This window comes from Mercenaria mercenaria, chromosome 6, assembly GCF_021730395.1.
Source record: "Mercenaria mercenaria strain notata chromosome 6, MADL_Memer_1, whole genome shotgun sequence".
NCBI lineage: Eukaryota > Metazoa > Mollusca > Bivalvia > Venerida > Veneridae > Mercenaria > Mercenaria mercenaria.
Genome location: NC_069366.1, coordinates 72453781 through 72470067, shown reverse-complemented (window position 1 = coordinate 72470067; position 16287 = coordinate 72453781). Strand labels below are relative to the sequence as shown.

The 16287-nt window shown below is 34.7% G+C and overlaps 1 protein-coding gene across 1 annotated transcript; it reads left to right on the top strand.

Annotated features, from left to right (window-relative positions):
* Nucleotides 1-693: 693 nt before the first annotated feature.
* LOC123548631 (uncharacterized) lies at nt 694-13116 on the top strand. Its single transcript, XM_045336072.2, has 6 exons — nt 694-796; nt 3406-4023; nt 5257-5415; nt 5656-5919; nt 6114-6204; nt 10018-13116. The coding sequence occupies exons 2-6, from the start codon at nt 3460-3462 to the stop codon at nt 12504-12506; spliced, it is 3567 nt and encodes a 1188-aa protein (XP_045192007.2). The 5' UTR covers nt 694-796; nt 3406-3459; the 3' UTR covers nt 12507-13116.
* The last annotated feature ends 3171 nt before the right edge of the window (nt 13117-16287 follow it).

The window sequence follows — 16287 nt, the reverse complement described above, 5'->3', positions numbered from 1 at the left end:
TCCGTGACTATTTGATAAACGACCTTGTGTCTGAAATCATTAGTCCTCCACCTCTGATTCATGTGGAGAGGTTGGCAGTTACTTGCGGAGAACAGGTTTGTACTGGTACAGAATCCAGGAACACTGGTTAGGTTAACTGCCCGCTGTTACATGACTGAAATACTGTTGAAAAACGGCGTTAAAACCCAAAACAAACAAACAAAACCAAATTATATTCAGTTTGCCCGCGCAACGTCACGTGCATCGCACAAACGATAATGCGTGATAATGTCGTGACGTCAAGGGTGTCTTTGTTGTAAGTAAATATATACTAATGTTCTATTTACGTTTTGCAGATTTCTTTGATATTAGTAATTTGATTAGTTTTGACCATTATATTATTTTTTTCATTTACCTTTACTGAAGATATTTGCAAGAAGTTCCTTCTTTATAATTCACTATGTTTCGCACAATGTAGTTCCTGTACCAGTGAAAGTACATTATATTTCACTGATAATTTCAGTTTCACAAAGTATAAAATCTTGAGCCGTGCTATGAGAAAACACATGTGGTTGCGACCAGTGATTACTATAGTGCGGGTGCTATTTACGCGGGTGCGCAGGCTGGTCTGGATCCATGCTGGTTGCAAAGCCACTATCTTGGTTTTCACATGGCACGGCTCATTTATCTTTTATCGTCCAAGGTACGATACTCCTACCCGTATACCCAGTTGCTATATTTGATACTGTCCCACAAGATTATATGATCGTGTGCGCATGTCAGTTACTATGGCGGGATGACTCAGTAAAATGGAGAGGTAAGCATTTAGATTCTTCTTTAATTGTCTGTCAGATTTTGAAAACAAAATAATGGCATGATTTATATTGACACATGTGTAGATAATTCCACGTGTTTATCTTGACAAATGACAATTACACCTTTTTACCTTTACAAGTTAACCTACATTAAAATTTTGTTCATCATTAAATGGGGTCCCTCGCGATACAGAATCTTAAAATTTTAAACGCTATATCTTCTATATTAAAGTCAAGGTTAAAACTTTGCAGTTTCTATCATACTTTGAAACGTTATAGTTGTTGCTTACAACAGTCCCCTTTTTTCGTTTTAAAGTAATTCTCATATGTTATAAAGGCATAGATAAAGATTAAACCTAAGATAACACCAGAGGACGTAAAATGTGAATGAAATGTTTTCAACCGTTATATAAAGTTTTTCTATACTGTACAGCTAACCCGCTATTTGTTCTTTTGCGGCCAGTAATTTGAAAATTACTGAACGTACAATTTTAAAACTTTATCTACCCGTAAAAAACAATATGTTATTGTTGTTGATAATGTTTTAAAATTTCTATGCTATGATATTAAATCGCTCATTTTACGACTTTAAACAATCTTTATAAACTCACAAAAAAATCACTAAAACGCATAGAATTTTCAAGCTACTGAAAAACGTTATGAGGGAAGAAAATCAGAATAATGGCGTTGCCATGCCTTGTCGCAAATTCCTACGCAGTGATCTTCCTTTTCGCTACTGTCCAAACTTTCAATGATTATTTCCCATTCTACACAGACGATTTTAAAGATGATTTAAAGCTTGCCATGCGCGTAGCTGCCTTTAAGCAGATACGCAGCTGCGTAGTGTAAATATGGCAAGCATACACAATTAAACTGGTTAATCTATTTGGTTGTAACAAGAAGTCCATATTATGCAACGGCAATTGCTTCATACGCAAGCATTGCTTACTTCATATTTTGTTTGAAATACAGTAAACCCCGGTTATAACGAAATCATCGAGACAAGCAAAATGTGTTCGTTAAAGACGGAGTTTTTTTATAAACATATAGCGGACATATTCCTTATCTGTAGGCATTAATGTGAATTCTAGCATAAAACTGCTGTTCTTGTCACTTTTTGAGGGTGTTTTAACAAGAGAGAAATCGTGATGCTAGCAGAGAGATTCTCGCGCTCACGTGCTATTATAACACATGAAAATGACGCCAGCAACTCAGATAATCCCGCGCATTTCATGGAAATTTAATGACGTTGAGAGATAATGTATTTAAGAAATAATTTGTAGCAAAAGAGAGTTTTAACACTATCTATGCACGATGTGCGGTTATACGTCGGGCGAGCCCGAGTGCGCAGCCCGAGTGAAATCATTTGTACGACGTATCACCGCCCGAGTGTATAAATAGTGTCGAAACACGGTTTTGCTATCAATATTTTAAACGAAAAGGGAATATCTGTAACGAAGCTGATGTAATGTAGATATGCGAGATATAAGTCTCAGTTTTGGTACATTTGTGTCAGTATCATGAAACTTAGCATGTATTAGTTGACTAGTCTAGTATTCAGTTTTGAGTTATGGCAATTCCTTGTAACAACTATTTATCATATATATATTCACAGACATATCTCTTGAATCATATATCCACTCATAATTAAATTTTAAAAGTGTGTCACTACCAGCCATATTTTTTTTAATTTATACATGCACATATCTAACATGGATCACTAAACCACACATTGCACATTCAACATTACGCACATATAGAGCCTACCTAGAAAAACACAATATAAATAACATAGAAGAAGGTTTTCGTGCATTTTTTGCTTCAGATACACGCTAAAATGCACCATTTGCCGTTCTCACATTAATAAATAATTAATGGGAGGATACCCCGACCCCTGTCAACTCCCATCATCTATGCGTACTAGAAAAATACCCTAACTATGCGCCTGCTTGTTGTCAGCCACCTTCATCGATCAAAATTCCTTTTGCCAGATAACGCAACAATATTTTAGCCGAGAAAAATCTGTTGATTAAGCGGCTTAAGTTTGTATCAAAATATAGTGATGAAAAATTTATTATCTTTTTCGACTCACTTTCTATTTTACAATTAATTTGTATCCGAAATATGGAAAATCCTTTCATTCAAAATGTCCTTCTCAGAGTTCATGCACTACCTTTCAAGCCGATCATATTTTCCTGGATTCAATGTCTTCTTGAGAGGATGCTGAAACTTTGCTGTAAAAAGGAGAAAAAAAAGAAGACCACGCGCATACATTTAGACGGAGTGTCACCTCCGCGTGAACCATGGCTATAGACCAATGCAAATGCGACTTTCGTTTCATTTTCATGACTTCAGGTGTGACGTCATTTTTTGTGTTGTCAAAAACATTTGTATGCCTGGCGAGACTGTTTAAAAATGTGCCAGCTGTCCAAGGGGCATGACTTTTTTGTGTCAATTCGCCTTAAAATCCAACTCATTCACTCTCTTGAAATATTGAGATATGTTAACTGTACTCTTAGTTTAAGAAATGTACTTTCAGTATTTTTTAAACCTTTTGCAAAATAGCAAATGGCCGGTTTCTCTTTGGTTCAGTATATATTATTTACTTCAGAGAGATGCACCGCAAACGGATGTTGGATAACAGAGAGTAAAATATATCTATGCAATGGATCATCAACGTGAATTGGAGAAAAAGAAGTACAGAAACTGGGTGAGAGGTGGACTGGCGTATAAATATCTTAAAGAAGGTATTGAAGGATTTGCTGATGAGGTGGTTCAACAGGAACACACGCGAATTCTTAGAATTGTCAGCCACACATCTGGACTCACATGTAACCAGTGCTGTCTTAAAACCCTGCGACCAATACATAGGTGTAAGACAGATCATGCCGGCAGAAACAAATGCCCATGGCATCAGACAAACTGTAACTGTTGTCACTATACACAAAAGCAACAATGTTCTAATAAGTTGTGTGACTCAATTATGGAAGAAATTCTTAGAAGCCATGGATCCACACCACCTTCACCATACTGGAAAAATACTGATATACAAAAATGGTGTACAGCTCCATGGGAAATCGCCAAATGTTTCATCAATGCATCGGGATATTCAGACAAGACAAAGGCAGCTGATATTGACATTTCAGGCTTGCTTCATGTTTTTATCAACAACATCAATTTTCAGTCACACTTATCAGCCAACATAAATTGGAGCGACATCTTTAAACAGGTTTTGATAATATCTGGTTTTCTTAACATTAATTTAACATTGCACCTATGAATTACATTAGATATTTTTAATTATAAGTTGGAAACTCATTCAAATATTGCATTTAAATAGTGCAAATCAAGTTCTTACAAATTCAGGATATAGACACGTATTGACCAAAATTATTGGTATACATAAATGTATAAATGTATCGTACTAATTTTACTGTACTGTTTAAAGAGGTTTGGAAACTATTGGGATATAATGAAGCATTATTGAAATTTTTTGATCAAGAAACGTAATTGTTTCAGATTTACACATTGTGAAACTAGATCGTCGCGAACATGATTTACGTGCAACAGCCTCATCTTGCCCTATTCTGTTCTTGACTTCAGAGTCACAGTGATCTTGACTTGAGTGTCATAACCTGATCATACATTTAGTGCTAGTCTGACCATAACTTTAAAGCTATAGCTATAGTCTGATTTTCACTTTAATGTCACAGTCTGATAATAAATTTAGTGCCACAGTCAGAACATGACTTCAGTGTTACAGTCTCATATTGCCTTTAGTGCACACTCTGATCTTTAATTTAGTAGCACTACCGGAATTTTACTTTAGTGTAACAGTCTGATCTTAACTCAAGTGTTACAGTTTGATCTTGGCAGAAGTGTCACAGCCTGGCTATGACTTAAGTATTACAATTTGACCCTTATTTTAGTGCAACAGTCTGATCTTGACTTTAGTGTCAAAACCTGAACCTACTTTTAGTGTCTCGGTCATTAACTAGAATGACACGGAATGATCATAGTATAAGTGTCACCGCGTAAAGTTGCCTGTAGTGTCACAGCCTGATTATTAGTTTAGTTTCCGTAGCCTGATCTTGATCTTGACTTTAGTGTCAAAGCCTGGTACTGACTCGATTAATTCAGTCTTGTCTTGATTTCAATGTCCACGCCTGATCTTGACTGAAGTGTCACAGCCTGATCTTTACGTAAGTGTAAATGCCTGTTCATGACTTTAGTATAAAGGAATGATCATAACTTTCATGCTACAGATAAGCATTTACTTTAAAGCTAAAACTTGATCAGGTCTGCTCCGTAGTGTGATTTCGCTGCTGGATCTTGACTTTAATGCTACAGCTTGATTATGACTATAAAGATAAGCGTTAAGGAAGACTTTCATACCACTGCTTGATGTTGCAGCCCGATTATGAGCCTTTTTAAGTTTTACTGACATAAATTGTATGTTCAGGTTCTAAAAAGAAGAAATGAGTTATTCCATTCACCGGCAACGACGATGGAAGACGCCAAGTTGGATGAATGTATAGATGAAATAATAGCAATTCTTGACGATGAAAAGGAACTGAAAGAAAGACACGATGCCCAGCAAGCCGTTTCCAAGCTCAAACAGGTATCTTGTATTTTTGACCAATTTAGAATATTGACATATAACTGAAAGTGAAAACAAATCTTTATCTCTTGAATTATATTTTAGCATAAAACTTGCATATTTTTGTCAATGTAATACGCACTAGATTAAACGAATTATTTATTTAACATATTGATATTCAAATTATGTTCATAATAATTCCTCCTGAATTGAAGTGATCTAGACATTTTTCTGTAATATAAAATTTAATTGATTTGTTAGTTGAAGCAAAAGAGCTTTATCATTACTACACACAACGAGGCGGAAGTGTGCAGAGAAGCTCTAAGTTCAATTACCAAGAAATCGGAGGAACTGAATCAAACGATCCAAGACGCAAAATATGACATTGGTACGAAAGAAAAAGAAGTTATAGAAACGATTGAAAGTAAGAAAAAGCAGACTCTTCAAGAATTACGCAGTCACAGCTTGCACGACTTGCAAGAAAGAGTAAGACAGCTTGAATTAGACAGTTCTAACTCAAAACAGGTAATCTAGTTTTTTATGTCTTCAATATTCTTGACTTGACACATTCGGAAGCTGTTAAGCAAACTATTTTTCTTTGTCTTTGTTAATTCACAATTTATAAATACGTTTGATTTGTTCATCATAATGACGTTATAATCAAAAGTAGGCATGCATTTATTACTAACCATACATAGTTCGTTGTTCCTATTTTACAGCGCCTTACACAACTAGAGAGTACAGTTGACAATCTGGACACAATACGTCAAAATCATCAGAAGCAACTGGACTACGTTGAAGGAAAGCAAGGTAATATCAAGACATCGTTGCCTTTTTCTTGTCATTTCAGAAAACTGGTTTTCTACAAAAGTGTCAGACAAACTTGTTTATTGATAAACTTAAAGATTGCTTCACTGAATGCTGATCAACTTAATGACAACTGAACTGAATAACAGCAAACTGAATTAGTGACAAACTGTATGAAGTTTTGAAAATTCGATTAGTGACAAACTGTATGAAGTTTTGAAAATTCGAGCTTTTCTAATTCAAATATCAAAAACAAATGCACTAGAAGTCAATATGTTTACGTTTTGATCTGACCTAAAATTTAACTCGTCCTCAGTTCCATTGTTAATCGGAGCAACCTACGAGTTAAAAATCGATAAATCAATGTACAGCTTAATGTTATGTATTATGTCTGTCATGCTCGATAACGGGCACTTTGATAAGTTGATAAGCGGGGAGGTAAGACATAGCGGAGATCAGTTTAATAATGTTTTACTTAAACACGACCATATTTGAAATCATTAAAGAACAATAGCAAACAGATAGTTTGATTTTTATCAATCGTTCTATGCTAAACTCACGAACAGTACGTAATTATTCTGTTTGACTAATAATCATCGGGTATAGGAAATTAGAGGGGCAATGAGAAGTATATAAAAATATTGGAAATTTCAATAAAAGTTGAATGTATAGCTAATTTAATTGCTTATTTTCTTAATCTTCTTTATTAGTCCTCTTAATTGTTGAGAATGTATCACTTGTCACCATGGTTTCTAAACCAAGTGCTAGTGCTTATTTAAGCGAGCTTTTGGCTCAGACAAAGGCATAATGTTTCCATCAAAATTTACTAAAACTGCAACTAAGCTTACACTTCAAAACTCTTGGAAAGTTAGCCAGCCTTGGCTGCGTTATGATAACAAAATAAAAGAAATGTCCTTTGAAGTTTGCATTAAAGCATAAAATTCAAATTCGTTTCTAACTGGCTACAATGCTTTGAACGGAGCCTGAAAATCAAAGGTAATTATCTATATACAATAAGCAAAGACTACTGAATTGTTGAAATTTCTATTTAGTAGCTAGTTGCTTATAAATGTATTGCAAATGTTTTTCTTCATATCTTTTTTCAAAACATGATGATTCTGCTGATGCAGTCCGGTTAAGAACCAACATGCAAGTATGCCAGCAGAATTCTAAAGAGAAAAGTGAAATAGGTGAAATAACCCTAAACAGTGTTGTGCCTAATTATAATTATAGTTTAATTTGATATTTGAGTATCATGGTCATACTTTAATGGACAGTTTGAAACAGAGAGGTGAGGCTTAAAATGTTTGTATCCAGTTTGAGTTTAACATTTTGATTTACCAATAAATGATGATAGTATCACACTGACTGCTCACAGAATGACTGATAAACTTACTGGCTGCAAATAGTTAAGTAAGTGACACACCTGGTAAATTAACTGGTCTATTAAAGCGACTGGCACACTTTATAAATTATGTGACACAATAAAGTGTGTGATACTCTTGATAAATTGAATGACCCATTAAAGTGCCTGACACACTTCATTAATTTATTTACCCGGTAAAGTGATTGACACAAATGATAAATTGACTGACCTCATAAAGTGAGTGGCACACTTTATTAATTAACTGATTAGATTATTTTAACTTAAGAGGTGTTATTCATTCATTATGAATTCATGTTGTTTACTTTTATATTCTAAAATTAACTTTTAATCAGAAAATTTACATTTTGAGAATTTGTCTTTTGTATGACATTCGGGATTTTTTACGGGATGCTTATTTGATAAATTTACAATATTTGAATTCACGTATACTTCTTTTTATACGCCCTAGTTTGAAAAGACGGCGCGTATCATGTGATGGCGCAAGCGTCTGTTTGTCTGTTCGTCCATCTGTCCGTCATAAATCGTCTCCGGAGCATAACATTATAACCATTAAAGATATTGACCTTAAACTTGGCGTACAGGTATATAACGATGAGACGAAGTGAGAGCGGCTCTGTTGGTTACAGGTGAAGGTCACAAATTGAGCGAAAAGGTAGAAATTTGCCATAATATTTCGTGTCCGAAGCATAACTAAATAACAATGCAAGGTATTTAATAGCAATGCAAGGTATTTACTTCAAACTAGGTCGCGATGAGACGATGTGCAGAGCGCATAAGCAGGCCTGTAGGTAAAAGGTCAAGGTCACAAACTGAGCTCAAGTAACAAAATAAAGCAAATCCTTCATATTGCGTGTCCGGAGCATAATTTATCAGCTATTCAAGGTATTGACTTCAAACTTGAGATGTAGGTAGTTGGTGATGCGAAGATGTGCAGAGTGTAAATCAGTGTGGTAGGTCAAAGGTCAAGGTTACAGCAATGTCATATCTGTCAATCATATTTTCTGTCCAAAACAACTTAAAATGCATCAAAGGTATTGATTTGAAACCTGGCATATAGGCATGTGGTAATGAGATGATGTGCAGACTGCATCAATCAATATTACACCCCCACCACCTCTTACGTTTTAATATAATGTCACCACCGCGCGCGCACACACACCCTGTTTTACTCCCACGCCCACGCCCGCCACCCCCAATTATTTTCATTTGATGTCGTGTCCTGTATTATCCTGCTTCCATCACGATCCTCCCCCCCCCCCCCACCCCACCCCCACACCACTCCCGCGCACACACAAATGCACACCAAATACCAGATGTTTGTTTTCATTAGTTTCTTGCCCTTTTGTATTCTTGTATCTTGTAACTGCACACACAATTTATCCCCCACCTCCATCCCAAATACACACACCTCCCACCAAAGAAAAAAATCTTTAAATTTTTCTGCCGTCCTCCTCTGATATTATCCTTCGGGCGTATATTACCACGCTCGATGGAGCTCTTGTTTTCTACCACAATTCTGTCTGACATTATAATGATATCATTGTGTTCATACTGACGAAAGTGGCATACATCAGCAACCATAAACCATGCATTTTACTAAGGAAGGTCATTTCCTGCGTTCCAGACATGATTTTTCCGTGTTCTTTCCGATTCTGGGAACACCCCAGGATGTAAGATGACTCACGTCCTATTACGTGCTGTAATTTATAAATGTATGCATGAATGTGTAAGCTTCTCTCATAAAGTTGTGCTTTAAAGAAAAGCATTCGTTTTACTTTATTTCTCATACTCACTGAATTATACAGCATGCAAATGAAACAATCTATCACTAGTTAAAGGTGTTGATGGAAGTAAAAGTATCTGGCTCAAGGATAACCGCCTTCTCGAAAGGACCATGTTATTGCCTAAACAGTTACCCTCCAGCCAAATGTTTCCATCCGGAACTTCAACCAGTGAACGATTTATATAATAAAATGTGAACATAAATCTGAATTTTCTATTTGAATTATTGTTAACAAAATATATCTTATTTTGCTTAATCATAGATTATATTTTATGTCTGACTGATTGTTATTGTTCTTGTTCATCAGTCAATGACGAAATGATATATATCATCCACCAAACAGCAGAGATATTATGTTTTCCAAATAATACAAGTAATCAGTTTGCTTGAATATTATAAATAAGTGACTTTGTCATCTTTTTCGGTAATGTAAAACAATTATCAAATGCATTTTGACATTATATTTCTCGGGTTTAGTAAACTTTATAATATCAGCTACCGCTCGAATGCATGTATCATTTATGAAATACAGCATGTTTTTGTATAATTTCGTTTGTCTAGCAAATTGACGATTTAATGTAACCATTACTACAAATTATTAGTTGTTTTCGTTAAATAAAAAAGCTGCGTTGCATTTCTTTTTCAGATCTTCAGAAAAAGTTCTCGGAATTGTACCAGAATCATTACGTGAACACTTCGATTTCACCACTTAAATTACAGGAAAATGATGTAAATATAAAAGAAGTTTATGTAGCCCCGGAAATGGTAGTTGATGAAAAACCAGACAGTGCAACAAATCCTAGAGAAAAGGCGCAGACCAAGCCAGATACCAGAATTAGACAACAATATAGAGAGATACTACATTCGGATAGTCGGAAACACAAAAACATCTATATAGTAGGTGATGTTGGAACAGGAAAAAGTGCATTTTGTAAAATGATGATTCAGAATTGGTGCTCAGCGATAACAGACTACAGTCCTATATCTGCTAATGGTAACAAGCCTGAAGATACTCTTAATTATGAAGAAAGTGAAAATTACCATCAATCTTCTGCTGTAAACAATGGAAATATCAGCGAGATGAGAAAGTTTGATTTTCTTTTCTTCATACCTTTACAGAGAATGTCAGGACTAAGCGATATTGCTGAAATGATCAAAGCTATAGTCAAATCCGCTGGTCTAACATCAACTGACCAGATAGATAGAATATTTGAGCAAGAATCGGAACGTTGTCTCATCATTGCAGATGGTTTGGATGAGTGGAATCCTCCAAACAACACAGGCATTTTGCCACATATCAGTTCTGGTTTGCCGAAACGAGATGAGAGAGTAAATCATGCAACGATCATTACTCTTTCTCGACCATCAGCTAAAGGAATTCTGAACTTGGAATCTTCAGAATGTGATCAAAAAGTTGAATTGTCTGGGATAAATATTAGATCTGTTGAACGCTTCATCCAAAATTACTTGTCAAAGTTCAACAGAATAGATATATCTTCTAGGTTCTTCTTGAAGGAAATGGAAATAGCGAAACTTGAACATCTAGAGAAAACGCCCTTGCTTTTGCAACAACTTCTATGGTTGTACTGCAATGGATATGGAATTGGAAAATGTGTTAGCGATACATACAGTCACATTATTAATGCCTTGCTTCGTTGGTCACAGAACAAAGAAGAAAAATGTGACATGCAAGAAAATCAAATGCACATGCAACTGCCGGGACTTTTGCGAAGATTTCCAACATGTGAAGCAAACAAACAATTCCTGCTACTGTTAGCTAGAGTTGAGTTTGAAATATTGACTTCAGGAATCGGATCTGTCACATTTGGTCGATCATATCTTCGACAGAGAGGTGTTTCTAAAGAGGGCATAACTGCACTCATTAAATGGGGTTTTCTGGTAGAAAATACTTGTCTTGATCCCACTCAAGAAAATACTCAGGTAGAATTCATTCATAAATCTTACCTTGAGTTTTTTGCAGCTGTATATGTTTCTAGCCACTATAATGAACATCAGCGTTCAATACTTTCAAAAACCATTTTGCAAGACCTCTTTCAAAACTGTACGTCTGCTGCCGACGTTCTACAGTTATCAAACGTGCTCAAAATGATTTGTGGATTATCTCCATTCCTAATATATGACTTGTCAAAATTAGTCTCAGACATTGCAAGAAGGGATGAAAGTATAATCAGGTACAGAAACTCTCTGCCGGAGTATAAGTTGAGCAGGAATAACAATGTATCCTTTCAAATTCAGCATCTTATATTCAGTTGCCTATCAGAGTGTGGTTCAAATGATCAGCCGATGGTCGCTCTTTGTGATGTAATCATCGAACTCACTTCAGATGCTTTTCTAAAACAAATAATACCGGATAATGTGATATCTCTTGATGTGTGGAATATCTCAGATGTAGAAGTATGGAGATGGATTTCACGATTGAAACAACTTCAGTATATACACATTGATGACAGTCAGTTACCGCACGGTGAGATGGAATCGGTATTTACATTGATCGAAGCACCTTTGAAACACTTTGCATTGTACTCTGTATCATGCAAATATTCTAAATGTAAAGGCCATATAATTGATCTTTCCAAATATGATCAGCTTCGGAAACTTGAGATTATAAATTGTAAAAGAGTTAAGACTCCTTACATAAACACTAAACATCTTCAAATGATGCGTTTTGATTTTTCCAGTGTATGTAGCATTAATTTTCTATTAAACGCAAGCAGTCTGACGGAACTTCACATTGGAAATCCTGCCTTTGAGTATTGTGAATACAACAAACAAGTGAATTCTGTGGTGCAAATCTTAAGGAAACTACGGAAACTCAGGATAGAGCGGGCAGGTATTATGGACACTGCTCTCACTGTAACATCCAAGATGAGAAACCTCGATCACATCGAACTTGAGTGTGTCTTAATGGATCTAAAAACGTGGTATAGTTTCGTTGATAGTCTTCGTACCCTTCAACAATCTGTACAGGTGCATACACGAGATGAGGGTCATCAGGTAGAAATAAAAGAAGATAAACGTAACTATGTAAGAGAGAAACCAATCATGTTTGAAGTGATGAAAGCTGACTGGTGTAGTTTCAGTTTTAGGACAAAGAAATATTGTATCAAACTCTGACTTATCATTTTGCAAGTTTGAAATATTGAGAACTGAACATTTTTAAGCATTACAATATATCTGACAGAACATCTAGTTTCAAACAGTGATTAAAAGTTGATATAAGTGTATACATCGGAATACCATAATATTCAAAACATATTAAAATGGGAACATACATCTATACAACACTCTACACAATCAAAACTGATTATATTGCATAGGGTATTTTGCATCATAAAGCAGTGTTTTATGCATGGATAGTTCATGTGTATTGCATACTGTAGTAATACATCAAATATTTACTGAATGACAAAAGCGTTTTGATCGTAGTACTATAGATTACTGAAAATAAATTGTTTGCGAGCACAATGAATTATATTGATATTACTTTTAATTAGATTTAAATTAACTAACAATTGAAAGCATTTTGCGAAATTTCGGGAAAAATATATAATTAGGTAGATAAACATGAATATGCATAATTTTAATATAAACCATATTGTTTAATTGTACAATTGTTCAGAGCCGTTACATTGTTTGCTATCAACAAGTATATTCATATAACATATTTGTAAACGTAGATCTATTACATTTTATGTTTTCATCAGAATAAAAAGAATACGACAAATGTGTCAGTTTTATGTATGTAAAGACAGCCAGCATGATCGTGATTCCTGTGAAAAACCCGAACAAACCCCATGTTTACAAAACATTTATCGGTCAGCGGAGTTTAGATTGAAATTTTACTAGAGCTTCAAGACTAAAGTCCAATTGATAGCGGCCATCAATACTGAATAATCACTTGAAAGTACTCATTAACTTGACATATAATTTCAAACATGCAATTTAGATACAAATAACAATAGTAGTTTCATTATTAGACTCAGCTCAGTCTAAAAATGTTTCGTGAGCATACGGCCTGGTGACGCAGTCGTAACCTAACATAGAACGTTCGACCCAATACAACATGGTCAACAAGTAGATCACGACTTCCCTTGAATGGATTCAGTAATTGACTCATTTTATAGAGATAGTTTCTTTAAACAGACATGATAAGTAGCTGTAAACTTCATTTTTTAAGTCTTCAAAATTATTTTCGAACGAGTTTTCTATTGAAGTTCTTTATATATATAGATAAACTGTTCAAGCCTCAAATCAGATTTTAGCTTACGATCAAAGGGAGGTAATCACTTAAAAAAACGAATGAAAAAAATATATGTTAATTGATACAGCTAGGACAAATTGATTATGAATTTACTTTGCATCACTGGCGCTGTTGGTCCTTTGAGCTTACTGGCAAATAAAATATTATCAGAACCTTTAACTGATCCCAAAATGACGTTTTATCTTTAGTTACTTATCCAATGCAGGAAAAAAGTTCCAAAAAGGAATTCAAGCCAAACTCTGAAAATTAGGCAGGGCAGGATTTTTAGATTTTAATTGAACGATGTATTTCACATTTATCTAAAATAAAATCATTTAAACGAAATATTAGCATCATATCTTTATTCATATGTATGCATTACGTAATAAGGCATTTAAAAAGCATCTTTTAAAAAATAATTGCCGTAACTGTTTATAAATTCGACTAGATATTGATGTTATCAAGTACCCCACCCATCTGCAGTAACATTGTTAATACATTTTTGTGTTTTACGAATCCACTTTATTTTTTTTCTTTTTACACATGTTTTGTGTTCAACCCCTTTAACTTAAATGCCGATGAGTTTGATATAAATTCCACGTCCTAAATTTTGTCACCTTATGTTCTGAATTTTGACATCCCAATGATTTTCAATACTAAACATGGCCTGCCAGTATTTGCTATAAATCTTAAAATGTCGAACAATACAAATATGGTCCATACTAACGGCCACAATGCGTTATTAGACATTCACAATGCGTTATTAGACATTCACAATGCGTTATTAGACATTACTTCAGAATTCGAGATGTAATATCTCAAAAAGGTGCCAAAATATTTTCGAGGACTTTTCTGTTTCTAATTTCCTTACATTCTACTTATGTCACATCAACATGTTCATGTTGGAAGTAGTTCAACCCCAAAAGTTAAATTGACAAGTCTAATTACCGGGTGTTATTATGATGTTCTAACAGTGACATTGTTGTTTCACCCGTACACCCTATAGATTGTTAACGGCATGGTGCAGTAACTAGTATACGATGCGAAGATTAACATTACACTTCTTCAGTGTTTTCGCATCGTATTACTTAGGGCGAAGTTATGGAAATATCAAACTCCTACGCATTGATCTCCTTTGCCGCTTCGCTTATTGAACACTGCCAACATAACATTCACGTGACCATTGTTCATCACGTGATAATCGGTATAAAAATAAACTTATATATTAAATTAATGATATAATACATCACACTTTTACCGTACCCAACTGGTACATTGACAATAACAGCAAGAAAATATTTAAAAGCCTCTCTCTGTTTCGGCTTTAGGTCAGTCGCAGCATTTTTATAGTGAATGGCGTCAAAGATTAACTCGACATTCAGTTTACGAACTGGTCGTGTAAATAAATACCCATTTTTATTCAGAATCGATATTTTTTATTATGGACCAAAAACCAGGGTAAACTTCGAAAACATTGGAAAAAAATAACTAAACAGCTATGTAAATAACTTTGCTGAATTTTAGATAAACTAGAATGTGTCTGTAGGACACAAGGTGTGCCCCCACTGGTACATTTGTCACAAATAAGGGGAGGGAGGGGGCTGACAATAATTCAAATGTTAGCATTAAGTGGGCATAGCCTCAACAAACATTTTATGAAAAGGATTCATTATTCTAGGCCATATACTTTTTCAGTTATGAGCATCACAAACATAAAAATCATTTATTTTGGCTATTTCAAGGGCCATAACTCTGTAATAAGCACTAAGGTTCTCAAGAAGAATGCCAAGTGTGCAAGGTCACATCATGATAAAGACTCAAGCAAGGTTTCATGAATTTACATCAAATACTTTTTGTTTAGAGCTAGGCTAATAATTAGGTGAAAATGTACATTTTCGACTATTTCAGGGGCCATAACTTAAAAATAGGGGGTAAGGCCAGCCAAAAAAATAAAATGTGTGCATGTTTATGTCATGATAAAGACTCATGCAAGTTTTCATCCATTTATATCATATACTTTTTGAGCTAGGTGTGTCACAAGGTAAAAATGTGCATTTTTAACTATTTCAGGGGTCATAACTCAAACAAGAGGGCCATGATGGCCCTATATCGTTCACCTGTTATCATTGCACTTGAGGACAAGAAGGTCATCAGAAAAATATCTAAGTCCAAAGGACAGGAACAAAGGAAAGAAATTTAACCAAAAAGAAAAACAAAATTCTTACATATGTCAAAATACACCTAAAAATTGGAGGTACCATCTATGTTGTACCACATAAAAGGGGTCTCGGTTTTTCCCTACGGCCAATAATAAAAAAGTTACTAAAAATAAGCTATTTATAGTAACGTAAAAGGGAAGTAATTAAAAAGAAAATTATTGTAAGTGAACAAAAGAAGGATCTGCCAAATAAATCTGTTGACATAAATGAAATTTCAGATCAGTATCTTCATTAGTTACGGAGATATACCCAATTTAATTTGAAATAAAGGGAGGTAATTTGACATAAAATCAGTCCATAGTTATCTACCCTGATTGACTCAGTCCAACTAATGACAATAAAGAAATTTCAGATAAGTCCTATAAGTACTTACTGATATAAATCCATTTTGACTACAATCAGGGGAGATAATTGGATATAAAATAACTCTGGAAAC

Bases quoted from the DNA above. Each gene is read 5' to 3' on its own strand.
- LOC123548631 (XM_045336072.2), top strand. From the start codon at position 3,460: ATGGATCATCAACGTGAATTGGAGAAAAAGAAGTACAGAAACTGGGTG. The intron at 4,024-5,256 runs GTTTTGATAATA...TTGTATGTTCAG, and splicing joins GGAGCGACATCTTTAAACAG to GTTCTAAAAAGAAGAAATGA. The intron at 5,920-6,113 runs GTAATCTAGTTT...CCTATTTTACAG, and splicing joins ACAGTTCTAACTCAAAACAG to CGCCTTACACAACTAGAGAG.